Source organism: Lepus europaeus, chromosome 1 (genome assembly GCF_033115175.1).
Source record: "Lepus europaeus isolate LE1 chromosome 1, mLepTim1.pri, whole genome shotgun sequence".
NCBI lineage: Eukaryota > Metazoa > Chordata > Mammalia > Lagomorpha > Leporidae > Lepus > Lepus europaeus.
In genome coordinates this window covers 5,695,208-5,720,835 of record NC_084827.1, presented here as the reverse complement: position 1 = coordinate 5,720,835, position 25,628 = coordinate 5,695,208, and the positions used below count along the sequence as shown (strand labels likewise).

General features: G+C 46.1%; 2 protein-coding genes across 4 annotated transcripts; one reads left to right on the top strand and one right to left on the bottom strand.

The window, feature by feature from the left end:
* Nucleotides 1–992: 992 nt before the first annotated feature.
* ARHGEF5 (Rho guanine nucleotide exchange factor 5) lies at nt 993–24,954 on the bottom strand. 3 transcript variants are annotated; one of them, XM_062190097.1, is made up of 15 exons: nt 24,904–24,954; nt 14,050–17,248; nt 13,487–13,544; nt 12,996–13,060; nt 12,523–12,776; nt 9,445–9,605; nt 8,758–8,910; nt 8,344–8,473; nt 8,007–8,081; nt 7,501–7,590; nt 6,275–6,432; nt 5,494–5,655; nt 4,086–4,156; nt 2,497–2,601; nt 993–1,799 (listed from the first exon to the last, which is right to left on the bottom strand). In XM_062190097.1, exons 2-15 carry the CDS (start codon nt 17,234–17,236, stop codon nt 1,642–1,644), a joined length of 4,827 nt encoding a protein of 1,608 aa, XP_062046081.1. In that variant the 5' UTR covers nt 17,237–17,248; nt 24,904–24,954; the 3' UTR covers nt 993–1,641. The 3 variants fall into 3 exon arrangements, with proteins under 3 accessions (XP_062046081.1, XP_062046041.1, XP_062046112.1); XM_062190057.1 differs by lacking the exon at nt 24,904–24,954 and adding an exon at nt 24,732–24,821; XM_062190128.1 differs by lacking the exons at nt 993–1,799; nt 2,497–2,601; nt 4,086–4,156; nt 24,904–24,954 and adding an exon at nt 24,732–24,823 and having other exon boundaries at nt 5,570–5,655; nt 6,225–6,432.
* LOC133761968 (uncharacterized) lies at nt 22,172–25,619 on the top strand. The gene is made up of 3 exons (XM_062195019.1): nt 22,172–22,209; nt 24,390–24,883; nt 25,187–25,619. Exons 1-3 carry the CDS (start codon nt 22,172–22,174, stop codon nt 25,468–25,470), a joined length of 816 nt encoding a protein of 271 aa, XP_062051003.1. The 3' UTR covers nt 25,471–25,619.
* Nucleotides 25,620–25,628: the final 9 nt, after the last annotated feature.

The window sequence follows — 25,628 nt, the reverse complement described above, 5'->3', positions numbered from 1 at the left end:
TTATAGTTTATTCTTATTTATAGAAACTGCAATGCTGTTCTACTTTTGAGTTCTTCTGTATACATAAAACAGAATTGTAGAATGTTCAAAAAAGGACTATAATGATCCAGATCAAAAGATGGCATAACAAGACAATCATGTCACCGTTATATAGGACTGCATATGAGAAAAAAGTTAGAATACCTTTCAATTGAGAAAGGAAATCAGAAAGGAAGTAGAGAGGCTGGTGCTGTGGCATAGCAGGTAAAGCTGCCGCCTGCAGTGCGGGTATCCCACATGGGTGCCAGTTCAAGTCCCAGCTGCTCCACTACTGATCCAGCTCCCTGCTATGGTCTGGGAAAGCAGTAGTAGAGGGCCCCTGCACACGGGTTGGAGACCCGGAAGAAGCTCCTGGCTCTTGGCTTTGAATAAGCGCAGCTCCAGCTTTTGCAGCCATCTGGGGAGTGAACCAGCAGATGGAAGACCTCTCTCTCTGTCTCTCTGTAATTCTGCCAAATAAATAAATAATTTTTTTTAAAAAAAGGAGGTAGAGAATAATGTAATGTTAGTTGGACTTTGGAGGTTACTTCATCTTATCCTGCATTTTACATATGGAGGATTGGAGGTAACATGGGTGGAATCATGGCAAGGTGGTAACCACAGATCAGGTCTTTGATCTGGCTTCTAGGTACCTCTCACAAAGAAAACAGCTGGGAAGGTAGCTTCACAATAATATACTTTTGAATACAAAGTCAAGAATTGTCTGAGTAGGCTCTTCCAAGTCTAACCAAACCAGTCTATATCTGTACCTAATGGGGAAAAAAAAGGTTTAAATGGGGCTTTCATCACCCCTCAATAGTTCTTAATCCCCCCTACAGTCTCTGAAACTGTGACAAGCATAAAAACTGCCCCAACTCGGGAACGATGAAGCAGAGTTAGTAGTAGCTGCCCTAATTTATGCACCATCTTGGTTTTCCGTAACACCTAAAGCAAAGGCTGGAGCCCTCATAGCATTCCATGTTCTGAATCTTCTATGAGTCCATGTTCAGTGCAAAGGTGTCTGAGAAGCAAACACTTGCAGAAGTGCCAAGTTTATTAGAGTGAGAGAGTACCACCCTCACGTCACCACCAATGTCACCAAGAGACACAGACCTCAGAGATGCATGCATTAACCTCACATCAATAATTCCAGAAAAGCTCTAGGGTTGGAGGATACCTACAGGTGACCAGGCTGACTCCCCCATCTGGAGGTGTTACTCCTCCTTCAACATCTCCTTCTGGTGGACTGAGGTCAGATTGTTTAACATACACAGCCATGACTGAAACTTTGGCCAGCTCTGAGTCTGTACCTGGAAGCAGAGAATGTTTGCCAACTACATAGTAGTAGAAGTAAAGTTCTTTGGCTCAGCCCCACAAATCCCTATGCCTATAAAAATATGTTCCCAGAGTCCAGTGCGAAGTCCCTCAGAATTCCCCCACCAAGCACAAAGCACAACTAAGGAGGCCTGGGACGAGTGACTGGGTTAGCTGGATTTTGTCCTTGGGATTTCAGAAGGTCTAGTTCTTGATCCACGGAAGGCCTCTGTAGGCAAGGTTCTGGGGCCAGCTCTCTGCAGGAGCCCAGCTTGTTCTCAAGTTCAGGAGATTCTTTCCAGAGAACAGCTAGGGTTGGTGTTCTACCAGCTGTAGTTTCGCAGTTTTCACTCGATGGGCTTCCTTTAGGTTCTGTGTTCGGACATCTGGGTTGGAAATGAACTCCACCTGCTGCATGGGGAACCAGCCTCGTTCTCCATCTGAGAGTCTCATACCCTCCAGCCAGCCTGTGGGCACAGGGTGGATAGAAAGAATGACTTGGGACAAGTTGATGATAGGTTCCTCTGGACCTCTTTCCTGGAGACTTTTCTGAGTGTTAAGGCTGAATGAATTGGGGTACCCCGAGAATGAGAAGCCAACCTATCTAAGTATTAACCATTGCTGCCCTGAATTTGGAGAAGTCTACAGCTACACACTCCTGAGTCTCCTCCGCTGTTTTGGTTCAATTTTGTCCTCCCCAAATTCAGTTCTAATCCCTGCCACCTCAAAATGTGACCTTATTTGGGCATGAGGTTGTCATAAGTATAACTGGCACGGTTAGGATGAGGTCATACTAGAGTAAAGTGCCCATAAATCCCATATAACTGGTGTCCTTATAAGAAGAAGGAAGTTTGCATCAACACATACAGAGGTGGCCCCAAGAAGATGGAGGCAGACACTGGAGTTAAGCTGCTACAAGCCAAGGAACACCAGGGGCTACTGAACTGGACATGGCAAGGAAAGCTTCTTCTTAGAGGATTCAGAAGGAGCATGGCCCTGCCAAGGCCTTGGTTAGCCTCCAAAACTGCAAGAGAATAACGTTCTGTTGTTTGAAGCCTCCCAGTGTGTGGTATTCTGTTACGGCAGCTCTAGGAAACAAACCCACCTCCCTCCAGTGCCCTGCCTCCAGTGCTTGGACTACTCCTTGTGGCGTTTCCCTCTTACCATCACTGCTCTGCTGAATCACCATCACCACATCAGCCTTCTCCAGTGCCAACTCGTCATTCTCTCGGGGCTTGTAGGCTCGGAGGCACTGCACTTGTGGGGAGTCTTCGGTAAAGAGTTGGGAGAGACATTAGGGGAGACAGGGGATTGGAACATGAATAACGATTTGCAGGGGGAGGTCAGAGGACTTGAGATAGAGGTAGGTTTGGGCCACTGAAAATTATAGACAAAAGAGGCGCTTGGAAACATCTTCATCTTGAGGGGTCAAAATGCTTGATAAAAATAGAAAAACCAGAATTGAAATGATCAAAAACTCAGCTTCTCCAGGGAAGATGAACTGAGAGATACATTGTGACCACCTTTAGTTACTCATCATTACAAATACTTGAGATCCAGCTGACACACCTTTCCTCTGAAACCTTCCCTGATTTTTTGGCCTTTAGAAGATTCCGAACTCCTTTAAAATAGATTGACTAGGTCAAATAATTTGCCCCTTATCTAATTGTTTCATGTATGTGTTTGGCCTATCCATATACATTGCAAAATCCATCTGTGACTCATTCTTTCTTTCCTTCACAGTATCAGACATGGGGCTGGGAGACACAAGTCAGGATACGACCTAAGCAAGGGTCTCAATCCCCTTTACCTTCCCCTCCTCATCTGTAAATGATCAAGATGACCATTGATCGAGATGAATCTTGGGGAAATTTTTGGATCTGCATATTTTTGTGAATAGGACGAAACGTCCATGGCTTTGTGGGTCAAGATGACAAGCCACAAAGCATGCCTGACATAACTATTCCACCTTACATGGGCTTACTACTATTTCTACTTTATTACACTGCACTGGTTCTCTCAGAAAACAAACAGAACACTGTACCATTATTTGGACTTCTTTTTCTAAAGTTCATCCCATCTGCCATTCACAAGATCATAGCAAAGGAGGAATAGTTACCTTGGTCTCTTTACCCACTGGGGAACTGAAGCCCAGCAAACAGAGCACATGGTGAGAAGTTAACAGAACTCATTTACAGCACTATTCTGCTTCCCAATCTAAGGGTATTTATTTGTTCTTCTTGGTCACTAAAAACCCAGGGTTCCTTTGAGTTCAGTTTCTCTCTGGATATAAATTAGAGAATCTTTGCTGGAGAATTGTGGGGCTGATATGAGATCCCAGAGAAGTCCTAGTACCTTCATGTGGATACAGACACGCTGCTAACACGTGTGTGCCTGTGGCTGCCCCTGAATGCCTGGAAGCCTGGGGTGAGTGACTTCAGGTTATCCTGTGCAGGCAGGACAAGGTTAGAACATGTGTGCATGGCCATCCTCCCGCAACTCCCACTGTAGCCAAAGAGCAAACTATTGACAGCGAGTATATGGGGCAGGAGATGTTGCCATGGTTATGAGCCATTTTAAGCAGATGGGGCTCAGGTTTTCAAGCTCCAGTGGCCAGTTTTCCACACTGAAATTCTGGGGAAAAGCGATAAATAGTATCTCCACAGAGTTACTACTCAGCCTTACCTAAAACTCTATATCCAAAGAAAACTGTGTCTCTGTCATTTTTCTTTCCCGTTTAGACCCTCACTCACCATAACACTCCAGAAGGTCCAACTCCCCTCTTGGCGTGGTCAAAGCTGAGATCCATCGAAGTTTTTCACTTCTGAGAAAACAAAGCAGGGTCCTAACTTGGACTGCAGTTCTGCAAGTGCAGGACGTAGGATGAGGGCTAATGTTGTGGAAGGCAGGGCTTGTCTAATTCAAAGTTGTCTAGTTCAATGACTTCTATGGTATGTCAACGGGACTTGGTTGGAAATATGACAAAGTCTTGAACTATATGTCTATGTGTCTTGTCATACCTTATTTTCCCCCTTCTCTTTCCAGGCGGATCTTTCTAATGGTTGCTCATATCTTACAAGTGGAAGCATAAAACCAACTGTCAATTAAGCACATGTAGATTTTCCCACTTTGGAAATTGTACTGAGCAAAAGGGTCAACTCAGTTTAGATTCTCTCCACTACTATTTTCCTTTGCCCTTCTCCTTCAAGCAAATATCGCAAAGATGAAAATTATTCTACAATAATAATTAATCAGGGAGATATATCTATTAATTTTGTTGTTGATGGGAACTGTAATTCAGGCCTATTCTGTAACCATCTGAAGGTTTTGGTTTTAACTTAGCCTCTGTTTCCAAATGTTCCTGGGTAATTTGGAGCTGATGCCCTTGTTGTTCCAGGAAGATGCTACCTATGCACCACAGAACAAGAAGGAATCTGCATATGATCATTCAACGTATGTGATATTTTACCAATGAACCGCTGTACCAGGTCCTCTGTCCCACAAGTGAGGACAGGCGTTACTGACCCCACCTTCCTCACACAACACTAAAACGTGTTTACAATGTAGGTATCCTGAGATCATTAGATATCATGCGAGACTTTTAAAAGACAGACTCTTCTATCTTTTAAAACAGATACAACCTTTTAGATGTTCATTACGATAGGCATTTTGTACCAGATTCTGTGGATATTAATACTCTCAAACATGCATGTATGTGTGAATATGTTTAAAGTTATTACTGAAAAGATGAGCACATCCAGGTTCTCAACACAGGGATTTCTGCTCAACTGAGGGCTGGGTTGGGAGTGGCAGCAAGGAAAGCAAATGGTGCCCAGTGTTTATTTTAGTCCCTATGAGCCCACCAGCCTGGACGCTGGCATTTGTTCACGGATCCCATTATCCAGTTCTTCACTCTGTCTCCTTTCTGATGCCTCTCTGACCTTGCCCTTCTCGACTAAATGGTATGAAATGATGCTAAGCCTTTTCCATCCCCAAATTCCTGCAAGTTGTCTAAAGGCTCTAGGAGTTTAGGTTTCCTAATGGATGCCCCCTAGGCCAGAATGTGGTGCTGTGGCTGTTTTCAGGACACATTTTCTGCCTTGGTCCCTCTTTCTCCCCAGGCTGCCCACTGCCCAACTCCTTTGCCCAGCCCCATCTCACTGAGTCTCGGTGCGGAAGAGGAACTCGGCCTGGGTGCCCTGGGCGTTATGCCGCAGGAAGAGTCGGAAGAGGTTTTTGTGAGGTCCATGGAGCTTCATTTCACACTTTTCTCCACGGATGGAGGAGAAGGGAGCGTGATCAAATACCAGGAAGCGGCTGCCCCTGTAAAAAATGAATTTTTTTTAACTGGGTGCTAAGAGTTTCCATACTTCATCCACCATCAAATCTTCACATTCAAAAATCTCTTTCCTTGGCATCTTCAGCCTGAGAATTCTCATAAAACCCTCAGATGGTCCTGGCTTGCTCTCAAGCGATAGCCCAGTCTTTAGGGATTTGTTACCAGTTTTAGAAACCACCTTTCTAGTGCAATGGGTATGTAATTGTCCTGAATAACTGAAAAGACAGAACCAGTATAGATTTTCTAAGGTCTTTAGAACCTCAGGGGTAAAACATGGAATTAGGTAAGTATCTCTAGGTTGAGCCATGCCTAAAGAAACCACAAATAGATCTGAGAATGTGATAAGCTCATTTGGTATATTTTGCTCCATGTCTATAATATAGCACAAGAACTGCTCTGTGATCTCACAACACAGTGGAATCCCCTTTATTGTTTCAGGCTCCCCCACCCCACCCCCTGTAGGCTGTGATGTGGACTACATGTGTGGAGCTCTTCAGAAGAGTTCCTCTAGGAACACGACCCTACTCTGTCCCTTTTAGAGCTTCCCTCTTGCCTCATCCCATTCCCATCTTTGTGCTCTGGTCTCCCATTCCAGTCACTGACTCTCGGGGCCGAGACAGCAACAGACAGTCATTGAAGAGGTGCAGGTGGACTGGGCGTGTGTTCAGTTTCCTTCGCAGTCCAGGGGAGACACTGAACTCAAGTGCTGTAAGCTCCCCACTCTTCACCAGCCAGCGTGACTGTGAGATGAGCGGGAATATCTATAGTTAGGGAAAGAGTGGGAAGGCAGAGTCAGAGACAGGAAAAACACATTGCTTCCTCTCAGTCCCAGCCTCCTCCCCATGCTACTTTCCCCTAAGTTCTACCCTTGATAGTCATCTCTTCCACATCTTCCCTCTTGTTTATAACTTATTTCTTTATATTCTGTTTCTCTCTGAATCTTCTAACTACCATTGTCCAATGGTGCATGGCTCCCATGCTTATACTATACTCATGCAACTAGCAGGTGCCCCTGTTACAACCCAGTGTAGTTACTATGGGAAAGAGTTCTGCCCTAGAAGCCTGAAATGAAGGAGATAGAAGACACTAGTTAGCACCTGTGCAGGAACAAGGCAGGAAAGAGCATGCTGTATCTTAGAAGTTAAAGATTAGGGACAGTTCTGGCATCTGTTCCTTCCTTGATTTTAATCAGAAACATGAGAGGAGCAGTCGGTGAGAACAAGGAGAATGGGTAGGGGTGGGTGGGGTCTGCTTTGGGGATGGATGAAGACTATGATTACTATGTGGATAAGGGATTTTCCTTTTCTTCCTGGTAGGTAAAGACAGTGTCTGTTCTGAGCTGGAATTTAAATGTTGAATGTCCATTTTAGATTTGTGTTTGGATGGGAGATGTTGGCTCTAAATTTGAATTCAATTTTATGTTGCTTTGGTTAGACCAGAAGGAGACGATAAAATAATGAACGTGCAAGCACGAAAAACCAACTTTTATAGAACCTTATCCTGAGAAGTTCTCCCTCATCTCTCCTTCACCTGTACATTTCCCTCAGGGAACTATTTTTCCTTTTTTTCTTATTATCATTCCAGAATTTCCTTATACATACACAAGCAGATACATACACAGTTTGTATCCTCTCACTGTGAGATCAAAGGCAAAATAATACGCACCTTCCTTTTCCCACTTATATCTTGGAGACTAAAGTGGGTATCTCAGGACAGAACAGAAGGTGGGCAGAATGAGGTTAGGCTGGAAGAGTGTGAGAAAGATGGCTGCTCTGTGGGATGTGCTGAAGAGAATTGGAGCAGGGTGTGAACGCAAGGGAGGGACTCACTTTGCACTCAAACTCAATCTTCTGGCTCAGGTAGATCAGTTCCTCTGTCCGTCGCATTCTCTGGACGTTGTTATTGCAGTCTCGGATCAGCTGAGATTGAGCAGGGTGAGGAAAGGGGAAAAGCATGGTGTTAGAGGCTCTGACCTTTGAGTCCACAGCAAGGAATCTGGACATCAGTTGTGACAGCCTCACTGTTCTACTAGGCTGGAACGAATTAAAGACAGCATCAAAGTCAAGTCCCAGGACTCTGATATCCTTGTATGAAAGGACAGAACAAGACTGATGAGGGGAAATGAGATTCACTATGGGGCTTGTGGTAGTGTTGGCATAGTCCTTGGATGTGTTGTGTATTTAGGGTGGCAGAGGAACCTGACGGCTGGGTATATTTGGAGATTTTCTGGGTGCAGGGAGGTGGCTGAACCCTCGCATATAGACAGTCCTACTACCATGCTCTCTAAAGTCATCGAAAGCAATCCAGGGTAAGAGCAAAGGGGGAAGCTGCCTACCTCTTCCAGGGCGTGGTGAGCCTTTGTGGCCTCTGCTTCCTCTGAGGAGCCAGGCTGTGTTCTCTTCAGAATGTTCTAGAGAACAAACAGTAGGGAGGAGCCAGGCAGGAGGACAGAGTGAGAAAAGAAGACATAATTTGGGACTGGTTAATGGAGAAGGCCAAGGACAAAATTTCAGCCACAAATATTTCTGAGAAAGAAGGGCATGGGCACTGGGGAGACTGCTCACATCACCCACAGGATGTGGATATGTGGCAGAAGAATGGATAGTTCTTTGCCTCAGGGCCTCCCAAGATTATCCTTTGAGTTAAGCGGAGAGACCAAGGAACAGCGTTACCTGGAGCAGCAGTTTGAGGCGGGTGATACGCTGGAAGGGCAGAATCAGGAAGGACTTCAGGGAAAGACGCTGGCAGATGGGGTCACTCTCCAGCTTCTCCAAGACCTCTCGGAAACTGCTGTTGCTATTTCTGCATGAGCAAGTCTCAGGTGAGGAGGGATATGAGGAGCAATGGGGAATCGGTAAAGGTATGGGGAATGGAAGTTCAATAGACTATTTGTGGGTTGGGGAAGAATGGAGGGAGCTGAAATACAGGGAGCCCAGATGTGAATGGTGAGGGAGTCTAATTTGGAGAGGGGTTGGAACTCGAGATAGGATAACACAGCAGGCACAAGAACACGTGCTCTCTGGGCTGAGGACTGGTGCAATGTCACTACAGGGCCCAAATGGGGATTGCATGGGGATCACTCTCACAGGAGGCTTTGGAAGGTGCGTTCCTGATAGGTCTGGTTGGTGACATAAGGCAGGTAGACACGGCGAAAGTCCGGGGCATGATTCAGGACTACATCACACACTTGGAAGGAGAAGATGTTGTTCTCGAAGTTCTCTTCTAGGTCTGAAAGGAACCTGCATAGTATTTAAACAAGTTGCATGAGATTCCTGGGCCTCAACTAAGCCCTTGGCTGACCCTTGCTATACCTTGCACTTCTGACGGCTTCTCTCAGTTACTCATAATTTCTATTGACTAACCTTGCTGTTTACTAGGATTCCCTCCGAGAATGTTTCTAGTTTATACTGATTTAACACTCTGATCTTAATACTCCATGCACTGTTCATCTTTCAATTCTATTGTGGTTTTTGGATCTCTAGATGGTTTCCATACCTCATTTCCAATGCAGTGAGGGACATAGTACATTCATAACCTCAACCCAGGAAGGACGTATCATTTATTTATTTATTTATCCATTATATCTATCTACCCACAAATTCTCCCTTCTTTGCTCTTCCTACCCTTGTGGGCACTGGGAATCATGGAGGTAGCTGAGTCCCAATTTCATCCTGCAACTGTGGCAATTGGAGGGTTTCTGAGAGGGATAAACCAGTTGAAAGTTTAAGGTAGTGACACAGAACAAAAGGAATTGGGGAGAAGTGGAATCTCACATGGTGCTGACGTCTCGCACATCCTGTAAGCGAGAGAAGAGCCACTGGTGCTCCTGGTTGGACAGGGTGGCTCGGAGCTGGGCTGAGTGCTGGAAATGATCCACAGCTACATGCAGACTACGCAGGTATGAGGCTTCCGACACTATCAGCTCAAATTTGGCCTAGGAAGTTGGAGAGGAAGAAGAGTCATTGAAAATGTTTATTGACTCCTTAATGTATGTCAGCCACTGTGTTATGCCTTAGGGGCATAGTGGTGAACAAGAGATTCTTTTCATAGCAAATGCTCACACTAGAACCTAACTTGATCTGGGGACACACAGAAAGAACATTCGAGTAGGATTTAATCTAGATGTCAAAGGACATGTAGCTTCCAAAGCTGTAAGAGAAAAATATGTTTTCAAGAACTCTAAATAACATACACACACAAAATGAGTTAACAATATGAGATAACGGATGTTAATTTCTTGCATTATAATGACCTTTTTATTATGAATATGTATTCTATAACACCATGCTATAAAACATATATACACAAAGAAATTTATTTAAAAATAAGTCTAAACAAATTTAACATTTTTATAACCAAGTGCATAAAAATAGTGGCCAAAGACCTAGCTAAAGAGGCAGGGGGAGATGAGGTTTGGAGAGTTATATAAACAATGTAAAAAAGTTTGGAATTCAGACAATGTGAAAACAAAGAAAAACTTTATGTAGGGGAATAATTGATGAGATTTGTTTTTTATAAAGATGTTATTAAGCACAATATGGAAAGATAACATGGGTACAGCCATGTTAGGAAGTGTTAGAATAACATCAGATGAGAGATGCAGGCCTGAAGAGCCATGGGGATGGAGAGAAGTAGGCCAGTTTCATGATTATCTAGGAGGTAGATTTGGAAGGACTTGGTAATTCGCTGGAAATGGGCTTGAAAGAGGAGGAAGAATCCAGATGAATGCCTTGGGTTCTGAGATGGCTAAATGGGCGAATTTGCTAAGTCAGAGATATGAAAGAACAGATTCAGGAGACGAAGGTGATAGTTCAGTTTGGGGTTGGAGGAGAAATGGAAAGAACATGGAAAAAGAAAAGAACAAAGAAAAATCCCAGTGCTTGAGACCCTGTCTGGAGGTTCCAGCAGGGGGAGCAATGAGTCATGGCCATGTCTCTAGCTGGGCTCCTCATCTTTCTCACTGGGCTTCAGATGGACAGTTGGGCAGAAAACAAATAACTCAATGGCCTGGATAACCAATGACATAGCCAGATGACCTTCTCATATAACATGGAGCCAGAACACTGAAGGTTCATGTGCATCCTTGCTCTAACATTCACTGATGATTGGACTTTTGGTGGCTCATTTAAACACTGTGAACCTCATTTTTCTTGTTTATTTTTGGAGATATAGTGACTCCTCTCCTTACATAGATGAAATAGTCAAAAGAAAAAGCACTTTGTAGGAGCCAGTGCTGTGGCACAGTGGGTAAAGCCACCGCCTGCAGTGCCGTCATCCCATGTGGGCACCGGTTCGAGTCCCGGCTGCTTCACTTCTGATCCAGCTCTCTGCTATGGCCTGGGAAAGCAGTGGAAGGTGGCCCAAGTCTTTGGGCCCCTGCATCCAAGTGGGAGCTCCTGGCTCCTGGCTTCAAATCATCACAGCACTGGCCCGTTGCAGTCAATTGGGGAGTGAACCAGCAGATGGAAGACTTCTCATTCTCTCTCTCTCTCTCTCTCTCTCTCTCTGCCTCTCCTTCTCTCTGTGTAACTCTTTCAAATAAAAAATAAAATATATTAAAAAAGCACTTTGTAGATTACAATGGTACAGTTTCATTAAATAAATACATAAGTATAAGAGAGAGAGGTGTAGAGGCCTCTCTTCTTATCAACACGAGACCAGGGCTGAACAAAAGCCCTAGTGGACTTCATAGTATGCAGAAGTTGGGGAAAGAGAGGCAGGGTTTATGTCATCTCCCTTCTGTTCGGTCAACAAATATGGGCAGATCAGTGATTTTCTAAACATCTCTCATGCTCTTTAAAAGTTTTGATTGTAACAGGGCCCTCGGGTCTGAGATTTGAAAAGCCTAAAAATGTCTAGCTGTCTCTACTTGATGAGGTGAAAGAATTGTTTATCTCTAAGTCCTTCTAGTCAAAATTTTATTCCTCCTTGCCTCTGAAAGGTGAGGAGTATGGCACAAATATTCATCAACCCATGTACTACGCTAAGCCAGAAATATGTTATTTCATTTAAACCACACAGCAGCCCCAAAGGTAGTCATTGTTAATGTCACTCTGCAGATGTGGAAATTGAGATTTAGTGGGGTTGTATAACTTGCCTAAGGTTACATAGCTGGTAAATGGTGATGCCATGAACCAAACCCATGTCTGTCTTCCTTAAAATTAAAATAGATAGCTGTTTTTGAATGATGACTATGTGTAAGACACTGATCTTTTTTGATTCCCCCACTCACTCTTTGCTTCTGTTTTACAAATAAGGAAACAGAACCTTTAAAAGATCAAGTAAGTTGGCCAAAGTTTAACAGCAAGTACCAAACTGGTCATCCAGGTCATTTGGTCTATAACTTAATTAACACTATTCTATTCCATTGTGCCATATTATTTTCCTAGGAAGAAAGGGTCTACTTCATATTTTAGATCTGAGAACATGAGAAACTCTCCATAGAAAACTTATGGATGACAATAGCTTAAAGTCAGACAAATAGCTTCAACTATAATTTCACTTCTACTATAGTTTCACTGTTGAAAGTAATGGCCCAGCAGACACTTGTGGTTATTCTAAAGTCTCTATTAGATTAGTGAGGGTAGGACACCTGCCAGGTGCTCTCTTTAAGGGACTCAACCAAAGGCTCCTGTAAGTATGTTGGTTGAAGATGAAAATTTTTAGGTAGCCTGAAACCCTGGTTGAATAAGGGAAGTGAAGAGCCATGGCATAAGGAGGTGTAGACAAAGGATACAATTTCAGAACATTAATGACCACACGTGTGTGATGAGAAGATAAGGAGGTAGCCAGACATGACTTTGCTGTCTTCTCTGTACCCTCCACCACCTCACCCTGCTCCCACTTGGTACCTCTTGCAGTTTTTGGTCTCCGTGGGTCATGGAGAGCAGCACAGTGCTATTTCGCACCACAGGGATTTCCTGCCAGAGGGAGCCACTGGAGGCCATGGAGAGGCGCTGCAGGTAGGACTCTGAGGACACCAGGGTCTTTCGATGTTGCCTGGGAGAGGCAGTACCAGGTGCCTCCGCCAAGCTGTCTAGGCGCTGCTGGCTCTGAATTTCCTTGTTCAGAATAACATCGCTGTACTCCTGGTATAGCAGCTGGGCTAGAGGGGTGAGGAAGCATGGGAGAGGGAGGGAATTTCGGAGGAAGGGAAGGTGAGCGGAGGCCCAGAAACAGATGGATGTTGCCCAGCTGCTTCTGACTCTCCTGGCAATCCATCTCCCAGTGGAGAGCACCACCCTCCTGCCGAAGGCCATAAGTGCCTCTCCAGTCTTGGCCAGAACACCTGCCTGGGTCTAGAGTTTTGTTTCAAGGTACTCACAGGAGTTGATGAGCTTGGAGCAGCGTCTTGAAAAGCCTCCCATCATGTCCTTTGTTTTTTTCTCTCTGTGGAGTAAAGAAGAGCTGTGGGCTGCTTGCTGGCCATAGATACAGAGGACCCTGATGAGACAGTCTAACCACTGGGGCACATGCTGGGATGTCAGGACCAAATCCCTTGGAGAGGCACAGAGATATAACTGGATGCACTTGGGATAGTTCAGAGCATTTTTGGAGTCATGTGGAATTTTTCATGGGGTTTTGCTCATGGCCGAAGGGCTTAGGAGGGTAGATGACTCAGACATGGCTGGCAGAACAAGGCAGGTATAAGGAAATCTTCCTATACTGGAATACTGGTGACTGTGTCTTCCTCTCCCTACTCCCCAAAGAGACATGAGACACTCAGGCTTCCAGGACCCTTATCACTAAAATCCTAACTTAGAAATCTCAGTGAAGAGAATACAAGTGTGTCTCTAAGGAGAAAGGTGGACTCACCGGAAAACAATAGTGTCTGAGGGGCCAGAGGATCTTTCCAAGGCTGGACCTCTTGGATCTGAAAATGGAAATGGGTGCTGTAACAGATTTCAGAGGGACAATGGAGACAGCTGAAGAAGTTAAGACCTGTAAAGGGAGATTCAGATATCCAGAAGGAAAAAAAAAAAGGGTCTATTGGGAATGTGGGGAATGTGGGAGGGAAGACAGTGTCAGAGCAGAGAGCATTAGCCGAGAACAGTCAGCAGTTCCCCCAGTCCTTGTTTCTGAATGAGAATTGGACAAATGGAGGCTGTCATCTCAACTGCCCAGGGGAAATCAGGTGACTGAAAAGTAGGAGAGAAGACACAACAGCCCTGGGAAAAAGAGGTGCACATGAAAAGAAGGCTGACTGGAGAGAAGCAGTGAGGTAGAGGGGAAGAAGGAAGATGAGGGTTCGGTATGGATAAGGGCGAAAGCAGCTGAGGGACCAGCAGAGGCCCTGGAAACAGATCACAGAAGTGATAAGCGATTGGACAAAGCGTGGTCTGACATTAGTGTCACTGGGGTCTTTGTTTCTTGCTCACCTGAGGAGCCTTCAGGCAAGATGGAAGGTCTGCGCAGACCTTGCCGGTTCCAGCTCTTCTGTTTATTGGGCCCCTCACCAGGGAGCACAACCTGGCCACTGCTGCCCTCCAGTGGTCTCCCTGGGTCCCGCCTATGGGGCCAGCTGGATGCTTTCTCCAGCTGGGGATGGATGGGCTTTTCTGGCTGCCTTGCTGGCACTACAGACCTCCTTGAGCTATTGGCCTCTTCCTGAGGGGCTGTTCTTCTCACAGGTCCTCTTGCAGGGGCCTCGGGCTCTTCCGAGAGCCCTTGCTCACCCCTATGGATGGGTCCATGGAACTCCAGAGTCCAAGGAGTGGTAGGGGAAGAGGGGCTTAGAAGATTTGTCATGTTGCTGAAAGCCATGCCAGAGGACACTTCATTCTTACTTCTACTGGTGGAAGCCAAAGACTCTGTAGCTCTACCTGTGGCAGGGGGCCAGGAGGTACGTCCGGCAGAAGGGGGAGTGGAGATTGTCCAGTCTTGACCAACAGGTCTTGGTTTAGCTTGACCTCCTGAACTTGCAAGTCCTCCATGAGTGCTCCTGCTCCTCCCCCTCGACTTTGGAGGCAGTGGGGGTGGTTCACTGGGAGGATTCATACCGGGGATAGGGGGTAGTGGCCTGTAGATCCTTGAACTACTGGAAGAAGAAATGGGAGACTGGTGGGGCTGGGGCATATCAGGAGTTGGGGGTAATGGCTTATTGTATCTCAGTCTGGGGGGGAAAGTGGTTTGAGTATGGTGAGTGTCATCTGGAGTAGATGGCAGAGGTCGGTGCTGCCTTGCCACAAGTGGGTCAGGAACTTGGGGAAGTGGGCCTTTAGGAATGCCATGTAGCCCTGAACCTAGGGTCAATGGAGGAGGATGGCTATATCGCTTCAGTGTGGGAGCCGTTGTGTGAAGATGGCCATCTCTCTCCACTATGGAGGGATGGACATGCCTCTTCTCTAGGGGAGGAGGAGGCAGAGGTTCATGAATCCTCATATCCATGGAGGCAACGGATGGGGAAGAACCATAGGCAGGAGACTCTGTGTCAAAGGATGAATTATGTGGGGAGTGCCATGGCTGGCTAAAATTAGGACTGCTGGGCCTCTCCGGATTTGAGATGAATTCTTGAGAGTCCTGCCTTGGAGTGGAGAATGCCGGAGGGCATTCTGAAATGATGTTGCAGTCCCTACCTCTTCTCCTGTCTCTTCTTGGGATTACAGAGCCATAGATGGCAGGTTTGGTGGGTAATTCCGAGTGGGATAAAGATAGTGACATTCCCACCAAGTTTGGAGTCTGCTCTGTCCTGTGAGAGCCTGGAAAGGAGTTGCTCCGTAGGTGTTGGATGGCCCCTGTGCAGTTGGCTGGAGGGCTATGAAGGCTGGATCTGTTGGAGCTGGCACATGGATTCAGGGTGGCCTCTGCAGAGGGGAAACCATGGAGGGTATCCAGGGGAATCTTGAAAGCCTCACAGAGAGATGGATTGTCAGTAGAGAGAGGGGCTCTGGAGGTCTCACTCCTGGGAGAAGGACTTGGGGGACTGATAGATGATACAGCTGTGATAGTAGAGACTTCAGCTGGACTGGATAAAGCTGCATCCAATGTCCTTGAAGGAGTCACAGATGTATCACCCGGGACCACCTCAGTCCCTTGGCTGGATGCTGTCTCCTTACTCGGTTCAGATTCTTCTTGCTGGCTCTCTTGAGCTGTTTCAGTGTCTTGAGCTGTTTCATTGTCAGGTGATTCCACTTTAGGAAAGCAGTCTGATAGAGAAACAGGCTGGTGGGAGCATTCTATTGGCTCCAGTAAAGGGGTCAGAACTATGGGGGACAGTTCCACAGCCCTGGGTGCCATCTGAGTCCCGGGAACCTGAGTCATGGGATAAGAGCCATCTGGAAAGAAGTCAAAGGGAGAAGAGATCTCAGAGGGTACCAGCACCAGTGTGGAAGGCCCATGGTGCTCTTCTTCCTCTTCTGATCTCTCTTCTCCCACTGCCCCCTGCAAGCTCCCATCCCAATTTCCTGGCTTCTGTTCCTTTGACACTGCCTCCTCCTCCTGCCCCTCCACTGACATCACTTTTCCCGTGAGACCCTGACCTTCTTGCTGTCTAGTTACTTCCTCTGATCTCCCCACCAAGCTTTGACACTCCATGTCCTGAGAGCTGACTCTCCTCTTCTCTGGCCCACTCAATTCCCTCTTCCCTTGCTCTGCCTGTTCTGGACCTTTCTGATGCTGAGCATTCTTCTCCCTATGCTCATCATTCCGCTCACCATAATTCAGACCTTCCAATTCCCCAACCAGCCTCTCTGTTTCTCCTTGTCTTCCCAGTATCCCATCTTCCTGGATCTGTTCCTTTTTTTGCCTCTGTTCTTCCTCTTTACCAGTCACCTGCTCTACCATTTGTTCTTGCTCCTCCCAAAGTCTATCAGAAGAAATATCCTGCAGAGTTGCTATCCCCTGACACTCCACTGTCTGTTGTCCCAAATCCTCCAGCCCCTGAGCTTCCTGGGGATGCAAGGGCTCTTCTTGCCCTGGACTTTCCTGAACCTCCTCCAACTGCAGCTCTTCCCCCTGCTGGATAATCCTGCTTTCAGAACCTTCAGTCTGGTTGGTCTCTGTAGTGTGCTCTTTGCACAGAGGCCAAAACATTGTTTGAGAACTGTCAGGAGAGGTCTGCCCCTTCTCTTCTGTTTGTTCAAATTCCAATGTCAAAGAAGTCAGTTCTGGTTGAAATTCCTTCTCCACTCCGCTGCCCAAGTCACTGGATATTGGGACCATGCCTGGGCATTCACTCTGTATAGGATGGTACTGGAGTTCTGATGGAGCTGGGGTCCTTGCTTGTTCATCTGCCAGGTTCTGGGCCATTGGCTCTTGCAGCTCTGGAGTGTCGCTGACCTCAGCCACAAAGGTTTCCTGATCGCTGTCCACATCCACGGAACTTTCCTTGGGGAAAGAAGGCATGGTCTTGGCTGCATAGTCATTCACATCCCTTAACTCTCTTGGCTGGGTCGCTGAGAGTCTCTGCCCCTCGTCCCAGTTATTGCATAGGCCCTGGCCTTCTTGAGCTTCTGGTCCCAAGGCAGGGATCTGGCTGCTTCGCATGAGAGCTTCAGGGATAACGCTAAATTCCTCTATGGCAGGGATGGGCGTGGAGGTTCCATAGTGAGGCTCCTCAGCATCCATCAGGGCTGAATGCTAAGGAAGAATAAAAGACAACGGTTTGTAACACCTTTTCTGCTTTCACCTAGAGGGAGGGACCATAAAGAAGAGTGATACATTTCCTAGGTTCCATTTAGTGTTATTCTTTGAGACAAGTGGTACCCAACACAATAAGCTGTAGCCTCTATAAAACTTTCCATTTCTTGTTCATTTAATAAACATTTAACTGCTGACCCTTTTAAGTATACAGTAGTAAATGGGACAATGATCTTGTTCTCATGGAGTTTACAGCCTTATGGGTGATTCAGGAGAATTACGAGGTGTCAAATTTGGGCATAAGACCATTGTCAAGATTGCTAAATGTGGTCATTTTCCTCTAGACTAATTTTTAAAGATTTATTTATTTATTTGAAAGCCAGAGTTGGCAGAGGCAGAGAGAGAGCAAGCGAGCAAGCGAGGTCTTCCATCCATTGGTTCACTCCACAGATGGCCACCACATCCAGAGCTGAGCAGATCCAAAGCCAGGAGTCAGGAGCCTTTTCTGGGTCTCCCAAGAGGGTGCAGGGGCCCAAGTGCTTTGGCCATCTCCCACTGCTTTCCCAGGCCATAGCAGAGAGCTGGATTGGAAGTGGAGCAGCCAAGACTTGAACTGGCACCCATATGGGATACCTGCACTATAGGCGGCAGCCCCACCTGCTAGGCCACAGTGCCAGCCCTTCCTCTAGACTATTAATAGCATATGTCAAATTCAGTCTCTCTGTGTCTATCCTCTGGACACTCAAAGTGACTCAGCCTCTTGTAACTCCAGACACTGTGTATGACACACCATATATCTAACAGCCCAGAAAAACAGTGTCAGAAGAGGAATCTTCCTCCTAAGCTATTCACATCAGATTAAAATAGGTCAGGCTACCACAGCCAATGTGCAAAGTACTATAGTTTCTTTTTTTTTTTTTTTAATTACTCCAAAGGGTTTATTGAGACAAGTTTTCACATACAAGTTCAGGGGCGGGGGGAGGGCCTTATAAACAGGAACCTGAAGGGGGGACGGAGGGCGCAGGGTGGACCCGAAAGAAGAGTGAAATAAATAGAGAAGAGTGGCGGGTGGGGAGCTGACTATCACACAGTGATAACATGGGGCAGGCGCCATTACAATCCCAGTTATTTATACAGATATACAGTACTATAGTTTCTTTACACCAGGTTTAGAATGTCTAGGGGAGCACTGTCATGCAGGAACAATTTTATTTTCAATTACAGAGATAGTTGCTGCAAAGTGAAATGATATCCAGACTCACTAGATTGAAACTGATAGACACAACTATTATCAACATCAGTCAGGTCCGAACACTTATTTTCATTATTTTATTCTCCTCCTCTCTCCAAGACCCATGTGAACTCTGCATTATTGCTAAAAATTTGGACCTCCCTGCCTCTCTTCTCACTTCTAGCAAAACATCTCATCTAATTTGCAAAGAATTCAGAATCCAATGAAGTGGATCTGCTTCAATGTCTTGCAATCCAAAGTGAGAAGCGTTCCTGCTCTTTTTATCTCCACTCCTCAGAAAATGCAAGAGGTGTCCTTCCTCTTTGGTCCACCTCTTCAGGGACCTATCACTATGGATTATCTCTCTGTCTCTCACGCCTTCAACTTTTCTGCTAGAACACTCCACTAGTATTCAAGCATTCCCATGTCTCTCTCATCTTTCAAACATCTAGAAGGATTTGCCCCTATCTGCTGTCTTCATATCCCAGACACCTGCCTCCAACCCAGCTTGCAGAAGTGCCATTCTGCCAATGTCCCCAACCATCTCCATATTATTGACTCCACAGAAGGCTCTTTGAACCTTTACTTTGGATGATTCTTGTCAGAATTTAACACTACTGATGTGAGAAATATTCATTCTTATTATGCGTGGTACTGTATGTTCCTGGTTTTCCCCTTAAGTTTTCCCTAATCCTCTCACTAGGTTAAATTGTACTTCTCTTTGTTGTACTTATCAACCATATTTTACTTTATTTTTCCTTTGTAGCACATATACAATAATAATTATATAATTATGTGTGCATTTTGGTTTACTTTTTATCTCAAAGCAAGAGGAAGTAAATTTCATGAGATCAAAACTTTATTTATCCTGTTCAACTGTTTATACCTAGCCCAAAGCTGGCAAATATAAGATCCTAATAAATATTTTTCCCATAAAGAATAGAATTCTTTTCTCCTGCCTGGCCAAGATTCGCCACATCCAATCATTCACCAGGTCCTACTGACCTCACTTCCTGAACATCCCGCAAAGCTGTCTTTTCCTTGGCATCCATCTTTGGGTTCTTTCTGCTCACCCAGGCCACTGCCCCTGCAGCATAGCCTGGCCCCTGACTCTCACACATCTGGCTTGATACCAATTCCTCTCCACACAGCACCACATCTACTTGTTCTTCTGAATCCCCCTACAGTTTTGAGATGAAGCCCAAATATTCAGCATGGTTCTATGCCCTGTACATCCTAGCCTCTGACTTCCTCTCTGGCAGCCTAATCGCCTTCCAGCACCTGCCTTCTCCTCACCAGTTTTCAGTCTCTTTAGCTCACACCCCCATTTCAGCTGTAAGCCTTCATGTGCATTATTCTTGTCACGAGTTTTCTTCACCTGCCCCAGAAAATCCTTTCCCTCTCCCTCACATTCTGTACTTTCAAGGATATACTTAATGTCTATTTTCCAGGCTAGACCATGAGTTCCATGAAGGCACAAACACTTCCACATTAACTGCTCAGTCCCCTCTGCCTGAAGCTTACTTGGTTCTCAACTAAGATGTACTGCATGGATAAATGAAGGAGGAATACAGAGTTCAAAGGGTGTGGCTCATACTGTAGTTCTGCCTTTTTTGTATCCTTGCTAGTTTTAAGACAATAGAAATCATTTAATTCACTTGAACATCCATTTCCTTATCTTTAAAAGGGGGATAAAATGCTTCCTTCATAGTTCTAATGAAGATAAAATGACATTAAGATGTGCATCATTAATCTTTAAGGGTCATAAAAATGTAATTACTGTTGATCTGAGAGAGGGAGAATAAATGAAAGGAAGAAATGTGAGATTTATGAACTGGAAGGATCTTTAGAAACACACAGAAACATTGTTCAATTGACAGATGAGGAAAATGAAGGTCAAAGGCCCTAGACACCAGCTCCTATTTCCAAAGCAAATGGTGTAGGTGCACCGGAATTGAAGACCCATAAGTCTATTGTAAGCACTCAGACATCTAGCGGTAACAGAAGACTCTGGGGCCTATGGCCCCCATATTGCACCTGTCTCTGTACTTTTCAGGTCTGGTCCAGGTTTAAAGTGGAAGCCCACTTGCCCAAAACGCTGCTGAGCCACTGTGCACACACATGCTCACGTGGGCGCATACCCATACACACACAGTGAGCTACCTTGGCTATCTATATGCAATAAAATCTGACATAACCAAACAAGCAGGTCCTCAGTCACTCTGCAGATGTAGTACGTATCAAGTTTCTGGCCACTCCATTGACACAGATACTATCTGTGGGGGCAAAGAAGTATGCCTAAATGTACCCATGTAGACTTTCATGTGTTCTTCCAGTTAACTGACAGTGTATGATTTGCTTGCAACATCTCACCTGTAAGTATAAAATACTATAATCATCATGGATGATTCTGTTTTGTGACCCTATTCTCAGCCATATGTTAAATAATACGCCTGCTCACTATAGACACTTTCTGAAACTTGACTCCTACCTGCCTAAGAAAACCATGCATCTAAACCTGTAGCCTCCCTTCACCTGCCTCTGTATTGTCAAGAATTTATCCCTTATATACACCATTAAGCCTCAAAACAAGTAGTCCCTCAATACATAAGGGTGTTTCTGACACATCCTGGCTATATGTATATATACTATGTCCTATCTGGCCATTTTCAATTGCAATATGGAAACACAATGCAGATCTGTCTCCTGCAACCCCATCGACCCTATTTTTTCCCCTAAATTTTATTTATTTAATTCGAGGGAGAGATAGAAACAAAGAAAGAGAAGGCTCCCGTTCATTGATTATTCCCCAAATGCCTGCAATGGCCGGGTCTAAGCCAGGAGCCTGGAACTCAATCTAAGTCTCCCATACGGTGGCAGGGATCCAAGTGCTTGGGCTATCTGACCTGCTGTCTAGCAGGTGTGCACTAACAGGAAGCTGGGACTGGGACCAGAGCTGGGCCTTGAACTCTGATATGGCAAGACAGCATCCCAAATGGCAGACCAATTCACTAGGACTAGTAGCTACCCACATTGACATTATTTCTGCTGCCTTTCTTCCTTTTCTTTCCTTCCTTCCTTCCCTTATAGTGCAGAGGTCTTTTTCCAATCCTTTCCTTTTCATTTTGTACTTATGATGTCATGAATTCACAGGCCACAGGTTCCAGCAGCTCAGGCTTTTTCCCAGTGGTTCTGACAAAATAGACTTCTCTGATGGAGCAGGCTGGTGGTTCAGTTGAACACAATGACCTTTATTTTTGACTTTTATCTTTTCTGATCATTTTCTTCGAGTGCTTTACAACAGTGCCAAAAGCATGCTGGGTCACATCATAAACTCTTCTGGTTTGCCATGGTAACATTTATGGGGCATGGCTTTTTGAACAATATTCACTCCTGTGTTTTCTAAATATATATACATATACATATGTATATATACACACAAATATACCTATACACACACATATACACACCCATGCATACCAGGTACCTCTCCTCTTTCACTTTGCATTAGGCATTTTGGTGAATTACTTGGAAGATGGCCGTTCTGAGAGACAGGCCATTGACATGATTTCTAATGTTATCTTTATTTATTTGCAAATATCAGTGGATTTACCCCAAAGAGAAAACATACTCTTTCACACTCAATGTTCTTTATACTCAATCCTGCCTTAGTCATCCTATTGCAATCAGGCATGACAGAGCTGGAAGGTGACAAAGCTAAAGGGAATGTGTAAAACATGGTCTTACTCATGTAAATCCATCTGGAGAGAGAGTTTTATTTTCTGCACACACTCTGTGTTAGAGGGAAACATTCTCATCTCCTTTCCCACTAGGCCTGAATAATCACTATTTATCCGAGCACAGGGAAAGACACGGCACAGCATCATGGTGATCTGGCTTTCTTCTAGACCAGAGTCATTTTGCAACTGTATGACCCCTTCCATGTCTGACTTTTATGTCTGACACTGTGCATAATGTGGCTTCCAACTTACTCCATTAGCACTGTGCATGACAGAGCTGACCATTCCCTCTGGAGTTCCCTATCCTTTAGCTGTTCTTCATTTCTAGTCACTAAATGTAAAAAAACTGTGTTTCAAAGATAAACCTCCTCCCATACCCAGTCACAATTCTTATTCTTTGGACTGCTATTGAGTGTCTTTTTTTTTTTTTTTTGAGGACCATGCTTTCCAAATCTTTCAGCAGTATGAATTTCAAATATTTTCACTTATATCGTAAGTCAATGATATATTCTTCAGATTGCAACAATATTTCTGCATTACATATCTTCCATATTACTGCACGTGTTAGGAAAATATATTATTTTGATGTAGAGAGTAAAATCATTGTATAAATCTACTCCTTTATTTACTGGCTAATTAATGTACCCCAAATTATACAGATATCAAAATAAGGGTAGCTTTATGAACTGTTGACTGCCAGGACCAATGTTCTACTTTCTGTAGGAATGCTCCAACATCCCAATGAAAACTATTAAGCATTTATCTTTTCCTTATTGTTTGAAGATATCACATTATCTACTCCCTTATAGACCAGATGATCTTAGAAAAGACCATTATTAGTGACATTGCTGACTTATACCCCAGAAGCCCATGGAGTATTGCCATCCACACAGATAATGAGTGTGAGTGACCTGTTTGTATTCTTAATATAAACCTAGAGGGTGACCTTGTTCTAGTGTACCTTGCAGTCACTATTAGGGACCACCTCACTCCACAAACACTCTGAGTGACTCAACCTTGGTATATACAAGATGCTGCTTGTATCTATACCACTGACACTTGAGTATCCTTACTCCTGTTCAACCCATGGCATTACAAGTGACCCTGTTCCTCACAGCACCCCATAGTGACTGACCACTCCAGACACCACAAATGATGTGTTCCCGTCTATTCCACAGACACGGTGCATAATGTGGCCACAAAAACCTCAGGCAGATCATGTTATGGGCTCCCACGTACTTTAGGGGCCCCTACTGTATGAAGACTCTTGAATGTATTTGGAATCACTGTATTCCTTTGATAAGAGGGAACCCTTCACACGCCCTCTGATTTTCCCCTCTCCCTAGGACATACACTCTCCCTCCACAGCCTCACTCAGAACTGACTTCTCCCCTCCCTCCCTCCAAAACTCCAAGGACCCTTCCAATGGGTTGGCATGGCTGTATTTTCAGGCCCAGACTGTTAAAACGTGATGCCCAGTTTGCTATGGCTTAGGCCAGTTGCTTCTTCATATGCCAGGTGTTGGAAAAACAGGAAGTCTTGGAAAGAGAGGATACTGGGAATCATTGAGCTGGAAGCTGTGGTTGTTCAAATGCAAGAACTTGGAGTTCAGAGGGAGGAAGCATGAAAGGAAAACTGCCTCTATCCCTTGTCTGTTTGGCACACCCTTCCCCCTCAACTTGACAAGAGTCCTGGCCAGAGTTCACTCTGAGGCAGACAAGAGGACAAATCTGGGGAATCCAAGATCCAGGAAGGGGAGAAACCCAGTGGCGTCAGGATTAGCTCTCCCAGGACAGTCCTGCTGGGAGGCAGTCTTTAAGTGATGCTCAGCACCGGGTCTCACAAACGCCACCCCAGCCCCCAATTCTGATCAGCTCCCTTCTCACCTCTAAGAACTCACTGTGGGGATTAGCATGAAGCTTTGGGATGCCCCCCCTTACACAGGGAAACAAGGTGCTGAGCAGGGCAGGAGTCACTGTTCCAAGTTAAGGAGCCACGGCTAACAGGGCAGAGAGGTGTGTACATAGACGTACCCTTATATAGACAAGGGTATATGAATGTAAACGAAGGAGAGCCCAGGCCTAGTTAAGAAAAAGGAGACAGAAAAGGTACAGTAAAGAAAAGTCTAGAAAGGGAGTCTCCGTTATCACAGGGGATCGCTTTCCCCCAGGGCCCAGACCTTGGAGAGAGTCGTGATTATTAGCCCCAGAGATTCGAAGCCGGGCAGGGTGCCCATTTCCAAAGCAGAGACCCGTCACTGGACCGGAAGCAAGTTTTCCAGACGAGAGCGTTTCTTCCAGGTTCCCTCTCTTCCGGCCCAGGGCCCTGGACCCTGCACCCAGAGCTCTGCCCCGGGCACAGCCCCGCATTTCCGGAGCCTGCGCCCGGGGACCCAGCAGGGGCTGGTCCCTGGGGAAGGCCTAGTTTCCTCTTCCTTCCTGTCCGTGCCTCACCTCCGCCGGCCCCTGCGGCCGCCGGGAGCCGAGCACGGGGGCAGGCAGAGGGCACCCACCTGGTCGTTGTCACATGCTGCCTCGGCCCGAGAGTCCCCTCCAGGTCCCGGGCGCCGCCGCAGTCCCCCGCGCAGGCCCGGCCGCCCCAGCCGCGGCCCGCCCGAGCCGCCCGGACGGAGGGAGGGACCGGGCTCTCCCAAGGAAGTTTCAGGTGAGGAAACAGGGACACACCTTCTCGGGGGAGGGGCAGGGTCCCGGTGCGCCGGAGCCTCATTGGTGTGGAAGAAGCTCCCGCGTCAGAGCTGGGAAGTGCCCGGCCCGTCCGGGAGGGGAGCCCGGGCGCTCTGGGCAGGCCGGCGCGCTCCCGAAAGGAGCCCGGGGGCTGCTGACCATGCTGGGGGAGCTGGCGGGGGCGACCCGAGGGCCTGGGGCCAGGGGAGGGCAGGAGAGGGACTCCGCTGTGTCCTGGGTGCCTCTGCAGCCGCCCGCGTCTCTTTTGTCTCTTTTTCTTTAGGTCTTCATCGGCGGGGACGGAGCCACGCTGATCCTCTGCCTTCTGTTTGCACCTTTGGGTTTGCCCGACTGGACCCGCACCTGAGATTGTTTGTCCGTCTGTGCCTTTGTCTTGGGCATCGGTGTTGGCTTCTCTTCCTGTCTGTCTACCTGTGTCTCCCCCAAAGGGTACCCGGCATCGCCTGCGCTCTCAGGGCCTGGCAGTGTGCATCTCCGAAGCAACATGCCCACGTCCCCTCCCCCCCACCTCCCCAGCATCCGTTTGCTTCTGTATTCCTAGAATGATCGCACCAAGGATCTTCCACAAATTGTGAAAACTCCGTGCAAGAATGTAAAGTTTTGCTCGCACCAACATAAAGTTTTCATTTGGTTTTCTGGGAACTTTTGAAGCCCTCACCCGAGCCCCCTGCCATACCTGTCGGGGTATGTGTGTTCTCAGCATC